Below are 16,768 nucleotides of genomic sequence, written 5' to 3'. Positions count from 1 at the left end.
GGAGAGCCATTGGAAATGCAGAAAACACATGTGTAAAGCAAAACTAAGGCATCTATGAGGACCATGCAATCCCTTTCATGAAGCAGATCTCTGTGGAGGTCAATATCCTCCATCTTGAATGGCGATAGACCACCCATTGAGTGAAGTGTCATATATTTAATTAGCACTAGCCAGAACCTCTCATCCTTCTTCTGAACAAGGAAAATAGTGCTGCAGAAAGCCCTGGGGTGAGGACGGAAAGGGGTGATGGCCTGCATAAAAAGTTCTAAGATTTCAGAGTCTAAAAAAACTTGTAGGGTAAGATCGAATTGAGGAGGAATAGAGGATTGAACTGGATTCTGAGTAAGCTCTTCCTAGTAACTCTGGGCAGTATTAGGAACCAGTCATCAGTGGAAACTTTGGCCCAATTGTGAGCAAAGCGGCGGAACCTGCACCCCCCCCCCCCCCCCCCCCCCCGGTAGGACAGAAACAAAGTGATTCTACATTACCTAGGAGGCTTGATTTCCACAGGGAGGTCTTCTGTTGAAGTGATCCAGGAAGCCCCTTGATCGAGAGGGGAAAAAACAGCTCTGAAGTTGTCCTGCCATCTTCTGCAAGGGCAGAATCTGAATCCTCACTACGGACCTTGTAAGAAGTAGCTGCCGGCCAAGTGTCATTGTCCAAAAAGGGGTTGAAGCACTTTTTTAAGGGAGGTCTGTACCTTGTCAATAAATGTATTTATACATTTCTCGACGTCTTTCACAAAGCAGTCCCCAAACATTTTTAGGTTGAGCCTGGATAGCGCATGCGCTGCTGCGAGGCATGCAATAGTGGAGTATAGCTTTGAAGCCCCACCCACTCTCCACCCATATTTTTAATGGGCTTGTGCCATTGTCCTTTGTAAAGGCTGGCTTCCGAGTCATTATTAGGCTTGTTAGTCCCTCCTTGGTACCGCCTTGTCTGCATTTGCAACCTCCCATGGCGACTGGCCCTTTTACTTCTGTTGCGACACGGTGTGTCTGTAAGCACTATTTCCTTTAATGGGTTTCTCTTACTGCAGCCATGACGTGTTTTCCTCGTCATGCACGCTTTCACTTTCAAGCAGCCCCGGACAATGGTGGCCACTTCTTTGAAGTGAAATAGGTCTCGCATTTACAAGTGTTTGAGCTATTGACATTGTAAATGGCAATAGCTTAAACTCTTGTAAATGCGAGACCTATTGAATTGCAAATGTTTGTTCCATCAGCCCAGGGGCCATCCTCAGATGTAGCCAGGTTGATAAGTTTGGGATCAATTTTCATAAAGACCGACTTACGGCATTCAGAAGTGAGCGCACAGTTAGCATTGCCAAGGAGGCAAACTGCCTGTTGGGCTCAACGAGCAAGGGCATCTGGGCTTTCTTCTCTATCAGTCTCTTGAGCCTCTAGAGCATATTCTGGATTCATCAAAAAATCAAAGGAGGGAGTAAAGAGGAAAAAGGTAGAATCGTCCTCCTCTTGATACTGTTATCCAACATAGGGATTCTACCATGAATATATGCACCCATGTGTGTGCTGCTTTTTTTATTTTTATTTGAAGTGTTTAGTCATACGTGAAAAAATGGTGGCAAAGGATCAGAGCTCCTTCTCTCAATTTGTGGGAAGGGCAATGTTTCAAAAAATTGTAAAATACCCCTCACACACTGAAACCTGATTCAGTGTCATGCTTCATCATTGGGGTCTTCCCGCCCCTCTACGGGACGGGGCGTGCTACGACTTACGTAGACGCAGGAGCACTTTATTCAGTGATTGGTGAGTATGTATAGTGCGTGGGATCGTGAAAAGAAAATGTGAGATGGTTAAAAATTCTCTGGCTAGTGGAACGAAAATACTTTATTGTCTTCCCTGACTGAGAATAGTAAAAGTGGGGAGGTGTAGATGGTGTACTATAATGAGTCACCTCCTACAAGGTCGACATGTTTCAGAAGCCATCCCCTTGGTTTTCTTCCTCAGGAACAAAAACCCGATCCCTGTTACACCTCAATGGGTGATAGAATAAATATACATATGCCTGATAGTCACAAACACTGTCTTTTGTTCCCTGTTATGGGAGTAGAAAAAAATACCACTTGTATAACTTAAGAACCTGAAAAGAAAAATATTTTGGATAAATCATGGCTTTCATCATTTATCTTTATCTATTCACATCACCATCATGTGGAAAGTTTTAAGCTTTTTTGTGATATATTTCTCTTGTCCAACTCTGTTGTAGGTAATGGTACCATTTGGTAAATATCCTCTACTCATAAATCATCTGAAAGAACACTCCTTGTGATTTCTAGTGCCCAGTACCTCATTTACTCAACATTCTATCATACATATGTATCTCCTAGCAAGATACATCTTATGTTACAATACATTCATACAAAAAGGAAGTATATGTACACTCTGATTGTGCCCCAAAAGGTTACAGATTAATGATCACAGCAAACGAGCACTTGCATTCGTACTCCCATGACAGGCCTTGGAAACAATGGGAGATGTTTGGCAAAAGTCTGTGCACTCGTCCTTTTTAAACTGTGATCTCATGGTGTGTCTTTTTTATTTTAAAAAAAATAATGGTATTCATGCTCTCAAAAGAACGTGCCATAATACATACTTTAGAATTTTATTGTTATCGCTCCATGAGCTCACACGAGTGGTGTAGGGCGCCTTCAAATAGACACTGTGGGTATTTTAAAAGAACAGAAGGAAAAAATATTCTGGATTCGCCAGGGTCCCTGAGATGTTGAGGTGTTTGTCTTGGCAGGCTCATAATGCACGGCTGATGCCTTACTTGGGGTTACGAGCATATTTCTTGGGAAAAGTCTGCATACTCGGGTCTATGACCAGGGTCTCAACGGTCTTATTCAGTGATCAGGCTTCGATATTCAGCCTCAAAATGACTGCGTACCTCCTTTTGAAGCTTTTGCGAAGATAAGCCTGAATGTAGTCGGCCGCCACTGGGGCCCAATTACATGATCTCAGATGAACGATATTGTACGGTTCAAAGTCACAAGGGGTTGGTCAGTAGTGGCATCAGGGAACCACAGGGAAGGTCACTCGCAGCCCTCTTACGCTTGTAGGCTGAAGGGTTTGCTGAGGACAGAGAGGGGAGGGAGTAGGAGGACTGAAATCTGAATTGGGGGGCGGGGTTCTGTTTTTGGGTCCTGAGAGGGATTCCTGGACAATGTACATATGCTATTCCAAAATATCATGCGATAATGTCGCTAGGGCCTTGGCATGTGGCCAGGCAGCAGATATAGATTTGGCTTTATGTGAGCAGCACATTGTTCAGGGAATGTTACACACAATGATCAAAGAGCTCTACCAGGCCATCATCGAGGTAATAGCCCTCATCATCCTCATGGCCTAAGCGATTTTTATTCACTATGATCGAAAGGTGCTCAGTCTGACATAAGTATAATGGCAGGTCTCAAGCTTAGAAACAAGACCCAAGACTTAGTAATTCCCCAGGGGGCAGACAAGGAGAAGCAGCCCACAAAGAAATATACATGAATTATACAAAGTACAGCTCCTCAGGCCTGACATCCCCTATTATTGCAGCCTAGAGGATGGTAACGAGCCTCTATCGTGACAAGACCTCGCGGAGACACCAAGTGCACAGACGGACGTCGGCCGCATAGATGTAGAAGTAGAGCTACGCATGCGTAGCCCAACTGGGCTACCTGCATGTCCCTCACTCCCAGGTGGAGCACAGCTGCAGGGGAAAACACAAGAATCCCACTCAAAACAAGACAGAGTAGGAAGGAGGCCGCGCTACATGCATGGGAGAGGAGGGATCAATATTACTGCAAAAAATATTAGCATATGAAGGCTAATTTCGGGCGTACTTCTATCCAACAAGGATCGGTCAGTTGGTTTATGGCAGTAAACCAAACGTTGAATGCATGAAAAAAACATCTATGAATACCATAGTCAACAAAATCTGAACAACACTGATAAATAAAGGCATCATAAGAAGCAGAGGGACACTTATCTTGACTGTGGAGCAACAAAGAAAGAGGTAGCCAAGATGGTGTCTTTCAGTTTTGGAGGCTTAGGAATGCCACGATGTGTGGACTGTGGTAGGTGGCGTGGTTTGTGGATTGTTTGATTTTGTAGTTTATTGCAATTTTTTTCTACTGTTTTGATTGGCTGCTCTTTGGCGCCAGTAAAGAGAGAGAAGCATAATCTGAACCTCCGTTCCTGACAAAATTTCTGCCCAATTTTACATTCTCCGTCTTAAGCAAGTGGTACTTGGATCAATGTGTTTTCTCTACACAGAATTCACTAGATAAATCCTGCTGAAATCTGTGCAGAGGAAAATCAGGTCTTGATTAGCTTCTGTCATGCTATAAAATTAAAACTGCATGCTGTCCTTCACTCCTGGAGAACTCCAAATAAAGAGGTAGAAAGCTTGTGTAAATAATGCAATTTGCTGTATCGTTATTTCCCTGGGCGTTTTTCCTCCTGCAACACTGAATTATGGCCATAGTTGCCAGACCATAAGTTGCAAAGTAAAAAAGGGACTGACATGCACCCCTGTTGCAGCCATTGATTTACCTTCCATGCATTAATGATCCCTTTCTTTTATTCTACCACAATGTTGAAATTTGATATCGACCTGACAATAGTTGTGTCCAAAATATGGAAGAACGCAATAACTGGGAGGTTACTATATACAAGCATATTGTGAAGATTAGGATATAAAGGTGAGAATTGGTTTACTATTCTTATCTACATTTGTGTACTTTGACAATTACATATCTTCAAGACACATTGGTTTGGGGTGGTAAGTAACAGCAAATGTGCTACAATGTTTTGACTGGTTTATACTTTCTCCTCAATATCTGACATACAACTATTTTTGCTTTGTCACCATGTACTTGGATAATAAATTGGAAATTAGGCTATGCATGCCTCAAATGCTGTCTAAGGAGGCAACAGTATGAAACTGATCGACTAGACCTAAGGGACTCTAGCCTCAAATGGTACAAAGTAACACATTGGTCAGTAAGTGAAGTAACTTTGCCTAAAGGCTGTTTGTCCGTTAATGGCCAGATGTGCGACCATTCTGTTTCGCAGGTCGCAAATTGCGATTTGTTTGCAACTCACAATTTGTGACTCTTAAAACTGAATATTCTAATGTTTCTTAGACAAATTTAGTGATTCCCAAAGGGGTTGCAAATGACCTGCCTCATCAATATTCATGAGTCAGGTTTCAATTTGCGACCCATGGCCAATAACACAGGGATGGTGGTCTGAGGACAGCAGACCACCATGCCTGTGTTTGCTTTTCACATAAAGCAACTTTTTTTTCAGATGCAGCCCGTTTTCCTTAAAGGAAAATTGGGATGCGTTTAGAAGAAAACATTAAAATGTCTTCTTTTAATTTTGAAGGGCAGGCAGTGGTCTGCGGGACCACTGCCTGCTCTTAAAAAATATTTTTGCATACCTTAACCAAGAGGAAGGGTACTTACCATATGCGACTGGCTTACCACCTACTTGAAGAAGGTGCTGACTGCGATTGTTTTGCGACCACATTTGCGGTTGCAAAACAATCGTACATACCAGTACGTCCTTGGCCACCCCCTTCCTAATAGGGACTCGCAAACCCAATTTGTGAGTCGGTAAAAGGTTACCGATTTCCAGAATAGAGTTTGTACATACCACAACCATTCTTAGTGGTGGCAAACAACCCAATTTTCAGTTTGCAATCTCAATAAGGGTTGTACATATGGCCCTAAGTAATTTCATTATACCCAGGTCATACAAAGATTGTAAACCAAAAGCGTCGCTATGAGAGCAGATTGACGTGAATCAGAAATGGTACCAGACAACAGACACTGATTATAAAATAGGGATCCCTGTTTTCCATTTTTACTGATTTTTACAGATAAATACAGACAGAAAACTATTTTTTTTCTGCCTCTATTTATTTTAAAATATAAAAAAATATTGAACATAGGTCTTCTTTTCATAAATGAGCAAAAACTAAATATGCATAAATACAGACGGAAATGTCAAAAAAATAAATACCATAAAACCGGGAGCCATAATTATAATGTAAAGCAAGGCGCAGCATCCATCTGCCAGTTTTTATTTTTTAAAGCAAATGCAGGCATCCTATATGGACACAGAGCTCTACACTGCTTTGTCCAACTTAGGCCACTTCTTGCTTTCTCTTCCTTTTATATATTATCAGAGGGCACTACCTCTTCATTTTTGGAGGCGTACCAAAAACGTTCCCAAAGTGGTTGCTAATAAAATAGAACCACAGTTCAAGTATGGAAATTGGAGATTAAATATGTAATCTACCTGTGTCTCCAAAAGGATCAGGGGTCTGTTTTTTCAGCTGTAGCTAACATTTAACCCTATGTAGACTGCCTACATTTTAGTGGTTATCAGTCCTCTATATATTGATTTATTCTTGTCCGACAAAGGCTTTTAGCACCCATCACAATCAAATATAACTGGGCTCTTATGGACACTCCTAAATCTTGTTTCACTTTTCAAACAATCTTTTCAAGAACCAAATCACCATACAGAATAGGAACTTTAAGAGGTTAGCTTTTGTTTCAGACATTATTCAGAGAGCACATGTATCATCCCCTGACTATAACTATCCACACTGCCAGAAGACTTAATGGTTTTGCCAATATTTTCTAATGTCCCTGTGAGCAACACTGACTGAAAGGTCTGTAGCATCTTACTTTTTTGACACCATTTTTTGTGCTCTGAACGCATACTCATCTATTTGTGTTTTTGTGCCCTGATTACATACTTTTCAATATGTGTTCAGTAACCCAGTGTTACTATCTACATGTTCTTTTTTATTAAAAGGGATAAGGAGAAGAAGCAACGGTGCATTGTGCTTACATTGGCATGCTGTCACTCTGCAGCAGTATGGTACTAGAATATCATAAACTAAATATCTTCTGACAAAAATATTACTCAACTTTAGTTTATCATAGAAATTCTACTCCGAGTAGGATTATAGTTTTGTAAACAATATTTAGAACAGAGTATCTTTGTCAGACAATATTTTTGTTGCTGATGTTGTGAAATGTACCTGTCGGAAACTCATCACCAGTGTAAATTCTGTTAATCACATTTCACAGTAGATCAAGTAATGCTCAGGACCAGCGCTAAATTGTACTTTCTCTTGTCCACTAGTGGAGTCCTAGAAAATGCCTGAAGGATGCTAATTTTCTTAATAAGAGTACATTTAAAAATGATCTGCCAAATGATGGATTTTCTTCCTTTTGAATCACAATAAAAATGTATGGGAAATATTGTTATGTATGTCTCATGATTATTACGTGTTGAATGGGCACATGGCCACTGAAGGCTTTTTAAAGTTGTGTTGCTCAAACACGATATACTCCTTTGTATCATTTCACCATAAAAATGTCCATCCTATGGCAGCATTTTGATTATTTATTAAAATAAAAGAAAGCTGGTGACTGTGATGACAGTGTTTGAGAAAATCAAGGACACAGGTTCCCCATTGGAAGCTTACTCAGAAAACAATAGTAGTTCAGCTTCTTATGCTTCAAACCTCACAACTGCCCACCGCATTTGGCATGTATAGCAAGAATTAGCTATGTTTTCTTTCTTCCAAGAATGATGACTATTTGTTAATGCATTGCAAGGATGTTTGCAACTTAAGCCTTAACCATGCCATTGCATATGGGCAACCACTTCACTAGTGACATGCCAGGGATTTAATAAAGTTTCCTGGGCTGGTGGTTACAGTTCAGGGCAGCATGATATAGGTCACTATATGCTGAACAATACAACAACACATTATACGTCACTGTCGGTTACTGTACATAGAATGCTATAGATCACGAGCCCTATAGCAACTTTAAATAGAGAACTATACACATTCAACAAATTCTATTCAAACTGATAATCTCATACACTTCACGGTTTTGTGTAGTATGAACTCTGTTCTGTTTGTATTTTACAGTGTTCTGCTCTGCATAAATTAGGCCTACATTCTTGTAATAAAAGGTGTTTCTTCTGGGTGTCCCTGGTATGTTTTAAAACATGTCTGTAAACCAGTTTTAAATGTATTCTGTATTGCCACTTCACAAAAAAAAAACGTCCTTTAGAAAAGCATTGAATGCTGCACACATCTAAGTGTCTCAGAAAGAGGCATTTTAAGAAGTGGGAAAAGAGATGCTGAATGAGTGGTATGCTTTTAAACTCCAAGCTCAGATGTAACTTCTCTTTTAAGAAGGTGACAAATAAACACGAATTCCATGATCAGTAAAACAATATTTTTCCTGTCAAGAAGTAATCATTATTTCGTCCCCGTTTGAACTACTTTTTTAAATATCTAATGCTTTGGTTTCCTGCTGTAGACAAAGGCCCTGCCTCAGTTGATGAGTTAGTAATATTAACAAAAACTCTTGTGACACTGCAAGTCAATCTGAAGTTGTTAGTGAACCCTCACTCACCAACATAGTTGGTGACATGCTTCATCATGGGGTTCTCCTGGGGGTACCTTGTGTACCACCAGTGTGCTACGACGCTATGTTAAGGCGGAGCAGCAAAAAAAGTTTGTGATTATCAGTGAAAATAAGGGGAACATTTTTTTTTTTAAATGTCAAGATTCATCCACCATTCAATTTAATTAAGATGAAGCTTAAACGTTAAAAACAGTGACGGATGTCTAATCACGACTGTTAGTGAGTCAGATACATCCAGTGGTGGTCATATTGGACGACATGTTTCAGCTTCTTATGTATAATTTACAGAGCTTTCATCAGGACCTAACCAGAACAAAGAATACACCAGGGCGGTATAGGCTTACTAAAGCCCACCCTAACCTCAGGTGTTGGAAACCGATACACTCACGGTTCTCGTTATGTGCCTTCTGCCACCCACCGTCTGCCTAAGGAGTACAGCCCTTTCTTTATACATGTATCCTTTCGAGATCACGGAAGGCACATAACGAGAACCGTGAGTGTATCGGTTTCCAACACCTGAGGTTAGGGTGGGCTTTAGTAAGCCTATACCGCCCTGGTGTATTCTTTGTTCTGGTTAGGTCCTGATGAAAGCTCTGTAAATTATACATAAGAAGCTGAAACATGTCGACCAATATGACCACCACTGGATGTATCTGACTCACTAACAGTCGTGATTAGACATCCGTCACTGTTTTTAATGTTTAAGCTTCATCTTAATTAAATTGAATGGTGGATGAATCTTGACATTTTAAAAAAAAAATTCCCCTTATTTTCACTGATAATCACGAACTTTTTTTGCTGCTCCGCCTTAACATAGCGTCGTAGCACACTGGTGGTACACAAGGTACCCCCAGGAGAACCCCATGATGAAGCATGTCACCAACTATGTTGGTGAGTGAGGGTTCACTAACAACTTCAGATTGACTTGCAGTGTCACAAGAGTTTTTGTTATTAGGAATCACTAGTCCTGTTATTATCACACTCTTTTGTTGTTTTCTTCTGATTAACTTAGGGGGACTAAGAGTGTGTCTTGACCCTCTCTCTCTTGTTGTTTGAAATTAGTAATATTAACACCATCTGAGCAAAACTGCATGAATACAGTAGTATTCATGTGGAAGGTACTCAGTTAACTTATTAGAGTTTTGGGATCTGCTTCCTGTCGTGAAGTAGATGTAGTCAGTTGTTGTGCTTTATAATTTAAATAAATATAAATATCAATACCATGTTGCGTTCAGCATTTTAATAACTTTTAATCTTATTGAGCAAGAAACATTTTGGTGACATCTGAGAATTCTCAGCGGCTGGGGGTTCCTTTAGGAAGTGAGTCAAATACATATTTATGTAAAAATGCTGCAGCCCCAGAATCACTTAATTTCAGTAGCCCTGTGTACCCTACAGATCACTGAGGGGTTAATATATCATGGACTTAAACCTATTGATGTATATGTTAGCACAGTTTAACAAATGTTTACATGTGGTTACTACAGAAGCACAGCATATGTCATGTCTGCATGGCTGCATACAGTACAATGTCATTATTATGACTACCTATATAAGGACAGTTTTGTCTACTTATTCCAGCCTGTCGATTTATATGCCTGAATATGTCCCGCTTAGTAATGGAAATGTGCATTAGTGCCTCTGACAAACATTTGTTTTCTTTGAGGACGATTTAGGTATTGGGTAGATGGAAAACAACAGAAATATGTAAATATTCACAGTTAAGTGTGGAAAATGTGCGTTGGCATGGGAAAATGCAGTTTTGAGAAAGTCGCTTGTTGCAACTGTCCTGTGAAATAGTTGAGCTTGTTCGGTCCCTGCAAACAAGAGACCACTGTTCCCAGCGGGTTCCTATCACGAGGCTGCGCATGACGAAGGCTCTGTTTTGAATGTGTGTTCAATTAAAAGAGCTTGTTAAAAATGAGATAGTTTGAAAGAAATCATTTATATAAATTACTGAGATTTCCACTGCAGCTGAAATCCTGCATATTCACATATATTAGAGGGCTTTAGGCGAATGCAGTATACCGAGAAAACGGTGGCTTTAAACAATGTCTCTTTACTCACTTTGGGGCATATTTACAAGCCCCTATTGCCACGAGAACGTCACTTTTTACGATGTTCCTGTGGCGATTGGGGCTAGGCCTTATTTACAAAGCAGCGTTAAGCCACTTAACATGGCTTAATGTGGCTTAACGCTGCCTTGTCAATAAGGCCCCCCTTTTCACGCTATGCTTAGTCTGAAAGGGGAGGGCAATGAGTGTTGCTGAGGGCGTTCCACCTCAACACCCAATGATTCTGACGCTGCCCCTATTTACAAGGAGGCGTAAATGGGAGTCAGCGCCAGAATTAAGACCAGAGAAAACCTGGCCATACCCTGGCACAACGAGGAGAAATGTTCAATTCTCCTCCAGCACACATGAAAACAGCAGGCCAATGATTGTTTATGTACAGGAAGGCCTCCCTGCACATAAACAATCCTTTTTTTTAAATACTGTTTTGAAACCTCTATGTGTGCTGCATTAAACAGCACACATAGAAGTTACAAAATGGCATTTAAAGATTGTTTATGTGCAGGAAGGGGGACCTTCCTGCACATAAACAATCTGCCCCTGCACGCAGACACCCTTGCACTATGGTGCAAGGGTGCCTGCGTTGGCGCTAGGCTACTAAGTGTAGTGCCAGCACAGGGAGAAACACAGGGCTGCACCATATTCATGTTTATTTCTGTATTGGAACGCACAAAACAAAGAAATGGACGTTCACTTAGTGGTTAATGTTGTGTCAAACTACTTTGCAGAAAGCGTTATTGTGTTCCAGCCTTTGCAAATGTTTCAGCCTTGACAGAATGTAGATCTGTAGCAAGTCTTTTGGGGAGAGAAACCCGTTACTTGTAGTATGTAGATTCCTGCATAAAGTGCACTGTCTGCTCAGGTGTCCTATTGTGACCTATAATACATGGATTTCAATGGCTCACAATGATCAATACCTAAATTGAATATGTCACAGTCATCAATATGTAATTGCACACCCATTACAGTTACTATCCGGTCACTTGGCCACATGTCAGATATTTGTGAATGCCCCCCCTATTTTCCATCAACGGTCTAAATACTGGCGCTATTGGAATATAAGAGCAAATTTAATGTGCTCATTGTGAATTTGTTTTAAGAATGCTTTCAGTGTATTATATTGTCTTAGAGTAAAAACCTCTTCCAAGCTCAATTCAGTATCATTTCATTTACTAGCAGAAGATCTTGGGAGATCAAAAGTTGTTGTCTATAGTCTCACTGTCTATATTTGTTTCCTTTCCGGCAGATGATTTGAAACCACCACCTTATTGTGAATACGCCCCTGTTGGATCCAGCCCCGTTGCTCATGTGCAGAGCATACCAGAGAGCTATGAAGTCAACAGCTTGGGTGATGCCCCACCACCCTATACTCCGACCATAGTGACTAATGTAGAGAGGGAGGAAATCCCAGAGTGTCCCCAAACTTTGGGCCCCGCTCCCGCTCCAACTGCCAACATGCAAAGTTCTACATAAAACAAGAACCGCAGTGACCTCAGTACTTTTGTTTCTAACCTGGTCAGCACCAAATCTCGTTTAACTATACATTGGGATTTTTTTTCCTATTCAGATATTTCTCTTTTTTTAATGTAGGTTTGCTCCGTCGACGTGGACATGTGGAGCAAGTGAAATGGGTAGTTATTTGAATACGGCCCATGCAGATTTTTCAGTTTTTTTTCAAGATATTAACTGCAAAACAATCATCCTCTGCGTTTTTCCAGCGCATATGATTTCTCTTAGTCTCTTCAGTCTTTTTACTATGGGTCTGCCCCAAGAAGTAAAGGAACTGCAATTATTTTCATATTCTGCTGTCTGCACATACCAGGTATCCTGCCTTGAAAACACTCCTGCTAAATGCTCGGAATTCAACAGCGGGCTGATACAAATGCTTTTGATTGCAAATGAAAGATGGCCTACCCAGAATCCTCTGACGGGAGATAAGGCGTAATGGAATCTTCTGGTTGGAAAAGTCCTCGTGGCCTGTACAGCTCCGGCTATTGCTACCCAGAATCCTCTGACGCGAGAACAGGTTTCTGGAATCTTCTAGTTGGAACAGTCCTCGTGGCCTGTACATCTCCCGGCTGTTGCTACCCAGAATCCAGTGACGCGAAAACAGGCTTCTGGAATCTTCTGGTTGGAACAGTCCTCGCGGCCTGTACTCCTCCCGGTTGTTGCTACCCAGAATCCTCTGACGCGAGACCAGGCTTCTGGAATCTTCTGGTTGGAACAGTCCTCGCGGCCTGTACCGCACCGGGCTTTTACTACCCAGAATCCTCTGACGCGGGATGAGGCGTGCTGGAATCTTCTGGTTGGGACAGTCCTCGTGGCCTGTCAGCTCCGGGCTGTTGTTGCACCAGTCTTCTCTTGCATCGCAGGAGAGAATACAAGATGGGTGTAGAGGTGATCGTGACGGCCCATGTGCGCAGAAAAAAAACACATTTGCTGAAATACTACAATGCCAGCATGAGAATGCACAGTGTTCATATTTATAGGAAGATTTCCGTCCAGCAAAGAAAGAAAAAACGGGAAAAAACGATGAACAGCACTGTGCGTGAATGGGATTTAATCTGATTGCTTTGTTACCAGTGACCTCTAAATAATTCCATCAGCTTTTCTTTAAATATGCTGCAACAGTAAACTTTAAGATGAGGATGCGAGGGTCGCTTTTGTAACTTCTGCTACAATTTCTTATCATGAACTCTTTTTAGTTGTTTTTTTAATCTCAATGATATAATTACGATATCTTTCCTTCCAATATCTGTGGTGTCTTTTTTTAATGTCTGCATTGTGTACAGTAGGCCCAGCACGTCGCAGCTCTGGAGAGAGTGACTGGGGTATCCTCTTTCTGAACTGCCAATTGCTCGGTTGGAATATTTGCCACCAACAGTCTTATGTTTGTTTACTTTATGTCTCTTAAAATACCCTTCTCTGGCGCTTCCTTGCAGTCCTAAGGCGTGTAGCACTGTCCTGCCTGGAATGACTTGGTAACTACAGAGGAATAAGGTATGGCTTTATGGGTTTAAATCAGTGCTTGAAATGGAAAATTAGAATTGCAGGTACTTTGAAGCGGAGTACCTGCTTGTTTCTGAGAAGTGCTGGCACTCTCCAATTAAAAGTATTACGTCGCTCTTGAGAAGTGCCGGTACTCTTCCTCTCAAACTAAAAAAGTACTGGGCAGTACCGGCCCATTTAAAGCACTAGTTTAAATATGTGCGGACTCACACTATGTGACATGCCTGTAAGATTAGCCTCAGTTGAAGTTGGTATTAAGCCCAATATTACTTTTCATTAGAGAATATGTAGAAACCCAACCCCATTTTTCTTTCCCAGCTCACTACGACACAATCTTTATCATTACTATCAAGTTTTCCTTCCCAACATAAAAATTTTGGTGAAAGTCCCGTTTTTTTTTCTACCATGAAATAAAAACGCATTTAATAGCACGTAATTCTAAGTTTGAACTTTGCAATGTACTGGATTGCTGAATCGAACATCCATTCTACATCTTAGTGCACATTCCCACATTAATTAAACCACTTTTTGTCACTGAGCCTGTACTGATCCAGTTGCTTCTCAAACAAGCAATTCTGTCTTGTGATGACACATGATGTCCACAGGTGATGACACCTGTGAAGATCATGGATTCAGTTTGTGAAACTTGTCATGTGTGCTGATTCAAAGTAATCATTTACATAAAGCATACTAATCCAGCTGCTTGTATGCTGCCCACTTAGAAGTGCATTTTAAAAAACATAATAGATTTTTTGCAGCTTCCAGTAGAACTTCATCATTGCAAGTGACTTAGTGATATGGATAAGCATTCTACACAATTGAAGGTATCTTTTTTGTTAGGAAGGGAGTTGTCAGAAAATGAGCCAAATGAAAAAAATAATAATTTATCATGTGACCTTTTAGTAGCTGTCATTTACTACAACCACATAGTAGTATATTTTATCGGTCTTTCAACTGAAAACGTTGAGAGATTGACAAAATAAACCCCTAGTTAACTATAACCTCGAGATTAATGGAGGGAAAAGGGAATCATATTTTATAACTTTTAATGCAATGATGTAAGTTTATGTGCATTTTCCAAGCATTCTTTATAGAATAGAAGCAAAGTCATATAAGACTCTGTGTGTTTTTTACCTTGCTGTCGATATGCATGTTGTGAAATGATTAAACAGAAGAAGGCAAAAAAACCTTCGGGAACAGCGCTTATTGTTGGCATTCAGACCACTTCTAAGCACTGCCAGGCGTGACAAATAAAGGAACGGAGGCATAGTGGCATGAACTCATTTTCCCAAGATGAACACATTGTTCAATAGTGTGAGCCAGGATTAAAAATTCCATTCCTCTGGGTGCATTAATGTCATTTTAGCCATCTGACCTAATCTAATGCCATACAATTCAGTAGATGACTCAAAGCGATTGGTCCCTGCCACACCATTTCTGTTATATAGTTTACAACATTTGTTACATCATGATAATGGTATAAATAACAGAGTTAATATGTGATAATTATACACAAATTACAGATAGCAGTAACAACAATATATATGGCCAAATCCAGCTATTAGTGTTTATCACCCAATAAATATTTTTGGGATGAAGCAAAGATGAAACACAGTTCATCAGCTCCTGACCCCATTACAGGGATACAACAGATGCTGCATTCCTTTAAAATCTCACACGCTATTTTTATGGTGGCTTTTTTCAGTTTAACAATACATTCTCCTTTAAAAAGATTGTACTACTGAATATCGACGCCAGCACTATTGTGGCATACTAATATCGAGGACAGAATATCGAGGCACTAAACATCAAAAGGTAAGTGCACATAAGGAAGCGTAGATTTACTATTCCTAGTTGCACATCTTCATACCTTGAAGGTATATGTACCGCATAGGTAACATATATGTGAAGTTAGGCATAGAAAAGCTAGAATTGCTTACCTAGTTATAGTGTATTTTCAGTATTCTTTCCCCGATATTCAGTCCCATCATTAATGTTGATTTGATAATCATTGGGCAAACCCTCTCTAAAGAGTTGTGCTGTGCAGCAATCTCTGTGTCATCAATTACTACAATTCGCTCATGGTCACAGTTTTCGCTGTAATGTATTGCATGGCAACTCAATGATAAACTGACGGACTTCCTTTCTCACACACAAAGGTAGGTACCTGTAAGCTTGTGTTGCTCATTGTTTGGGCAATCATTTTTTGAAATAGTTGATCGCAGAAGCAGTCAACAGAACTAAGCCATGACAGAAATTGTTGCTGTGTTCCTGGTTTCTCCTCAGCACTTCTATGGTCCCAATTCTACCTGTATATCATATTATTTTTCTCATCATCTTCCCCTGAAAGGAGCAATGGCCTTCAATGAGAGTTATGCTAAATACACAGGGTGCACACAATCTCACTAGGTCTCACGGTCATTCCGAGAAAGAGGCAGCTGCCTTTAAACCAAATATGTATGTGTAGTCATTTGAAGAGTGCAACCCGAGCCTGAGACCAATAGAGCACTTCTGAGTCCATTTTTGATTAGTAAGGGATTTTTGTTGCACAATGATGATAATGGTGGAAAGACGTGTGTTGAGCAACTAGTCTCATTGTTCTCTTTTGTACAATCATTTGAACCCAGCACGGAGAGAGGGTGGATGGTATTTCCACATTTCTTGGACTTTTTGATTCCTGCCTAATGGGGTGCCTAGAACATGTGCCAATTGTGTTTACTACGCACTCTGTTGTGAATTACCTCCTTTATCGTTATCCATGGTCACTAAACACTTATCTACAATTTGCTTTGGCTAGAGTCAATGACTTAAGTGGATAAATAAATAGATATACATATATATATGTATATATATATACATATATATTTGGCTTCTTTTTAGTGGGAAGTCAGGAGTCTTCATTTGAAACGAACAGTGCTTTTATGTACATCTGCTCTCAATGTATTTGTGTTTTTACGCAGATATAAATGTTTCTCACATGATTTTCACATGACACTTGCCCCACAAACCCTTCATGAGAGCAAGGTGGTGTTTTAAACCCCAGGAAGAAGGTAAAATGGACTCAGATTACCTCTCAAATATAAAAATAAAACTTTTATTCTTGCCATTAAAGAAAATACGTTGTAAAAGGCCTGTTCTATTCACACTAGCCGTTCCCAGACTACAGCCTCTTTCTCAGCAGCAAGAAGTTAGGAAAAAAAATCCTAGG

At 40.4% G+C, this 16,768-nt stretch overlaps 1 protein-coding gene across 2 annotated transcripts in view; it reads left to right on the top strand.

Moving 5' to 3' along the window:
• The window catches only part of LOC146822636 (uncharacterized), a 356,417-nt gene extending 343,114 nt beyond the window's left edge, over positions 1-13,303 (top strand). For both annotated transcript variants that reach the window (XM_085606820.1, XM_085606819.1), the window contains one exon: positions 11,798-13,303. In XM_085606820.1, coding sequence (XP_085462946.1) covers positions 11,798-12,024 — 227 coding nt within the window. In that variant the 3' untranslated portion in view covers positions 12,025-13,303. The remainder of the gene's footprint in view (positions 1-11,797) is intronic.
• Positions 13,304-16,768: the final 3,465 nt, after the last annotated feature.

Source organism: Triturus cristatus, chromosome 5_2 (assembly GCF_964204655.1).
Source record: "Triturus cristatus chromosome 5_2, aTriCri1.1, whole genome shotgun sequence".
Classification (NCBI taxonomy): Eukaryota; Metazoa; Chordata; class Amphibia; order Caudata; family Salamandridae; genus Triturus; species Triturus cristatus.
This window is presented reverse-complemented; position numbering and strand designations above follow the sequence as displayed.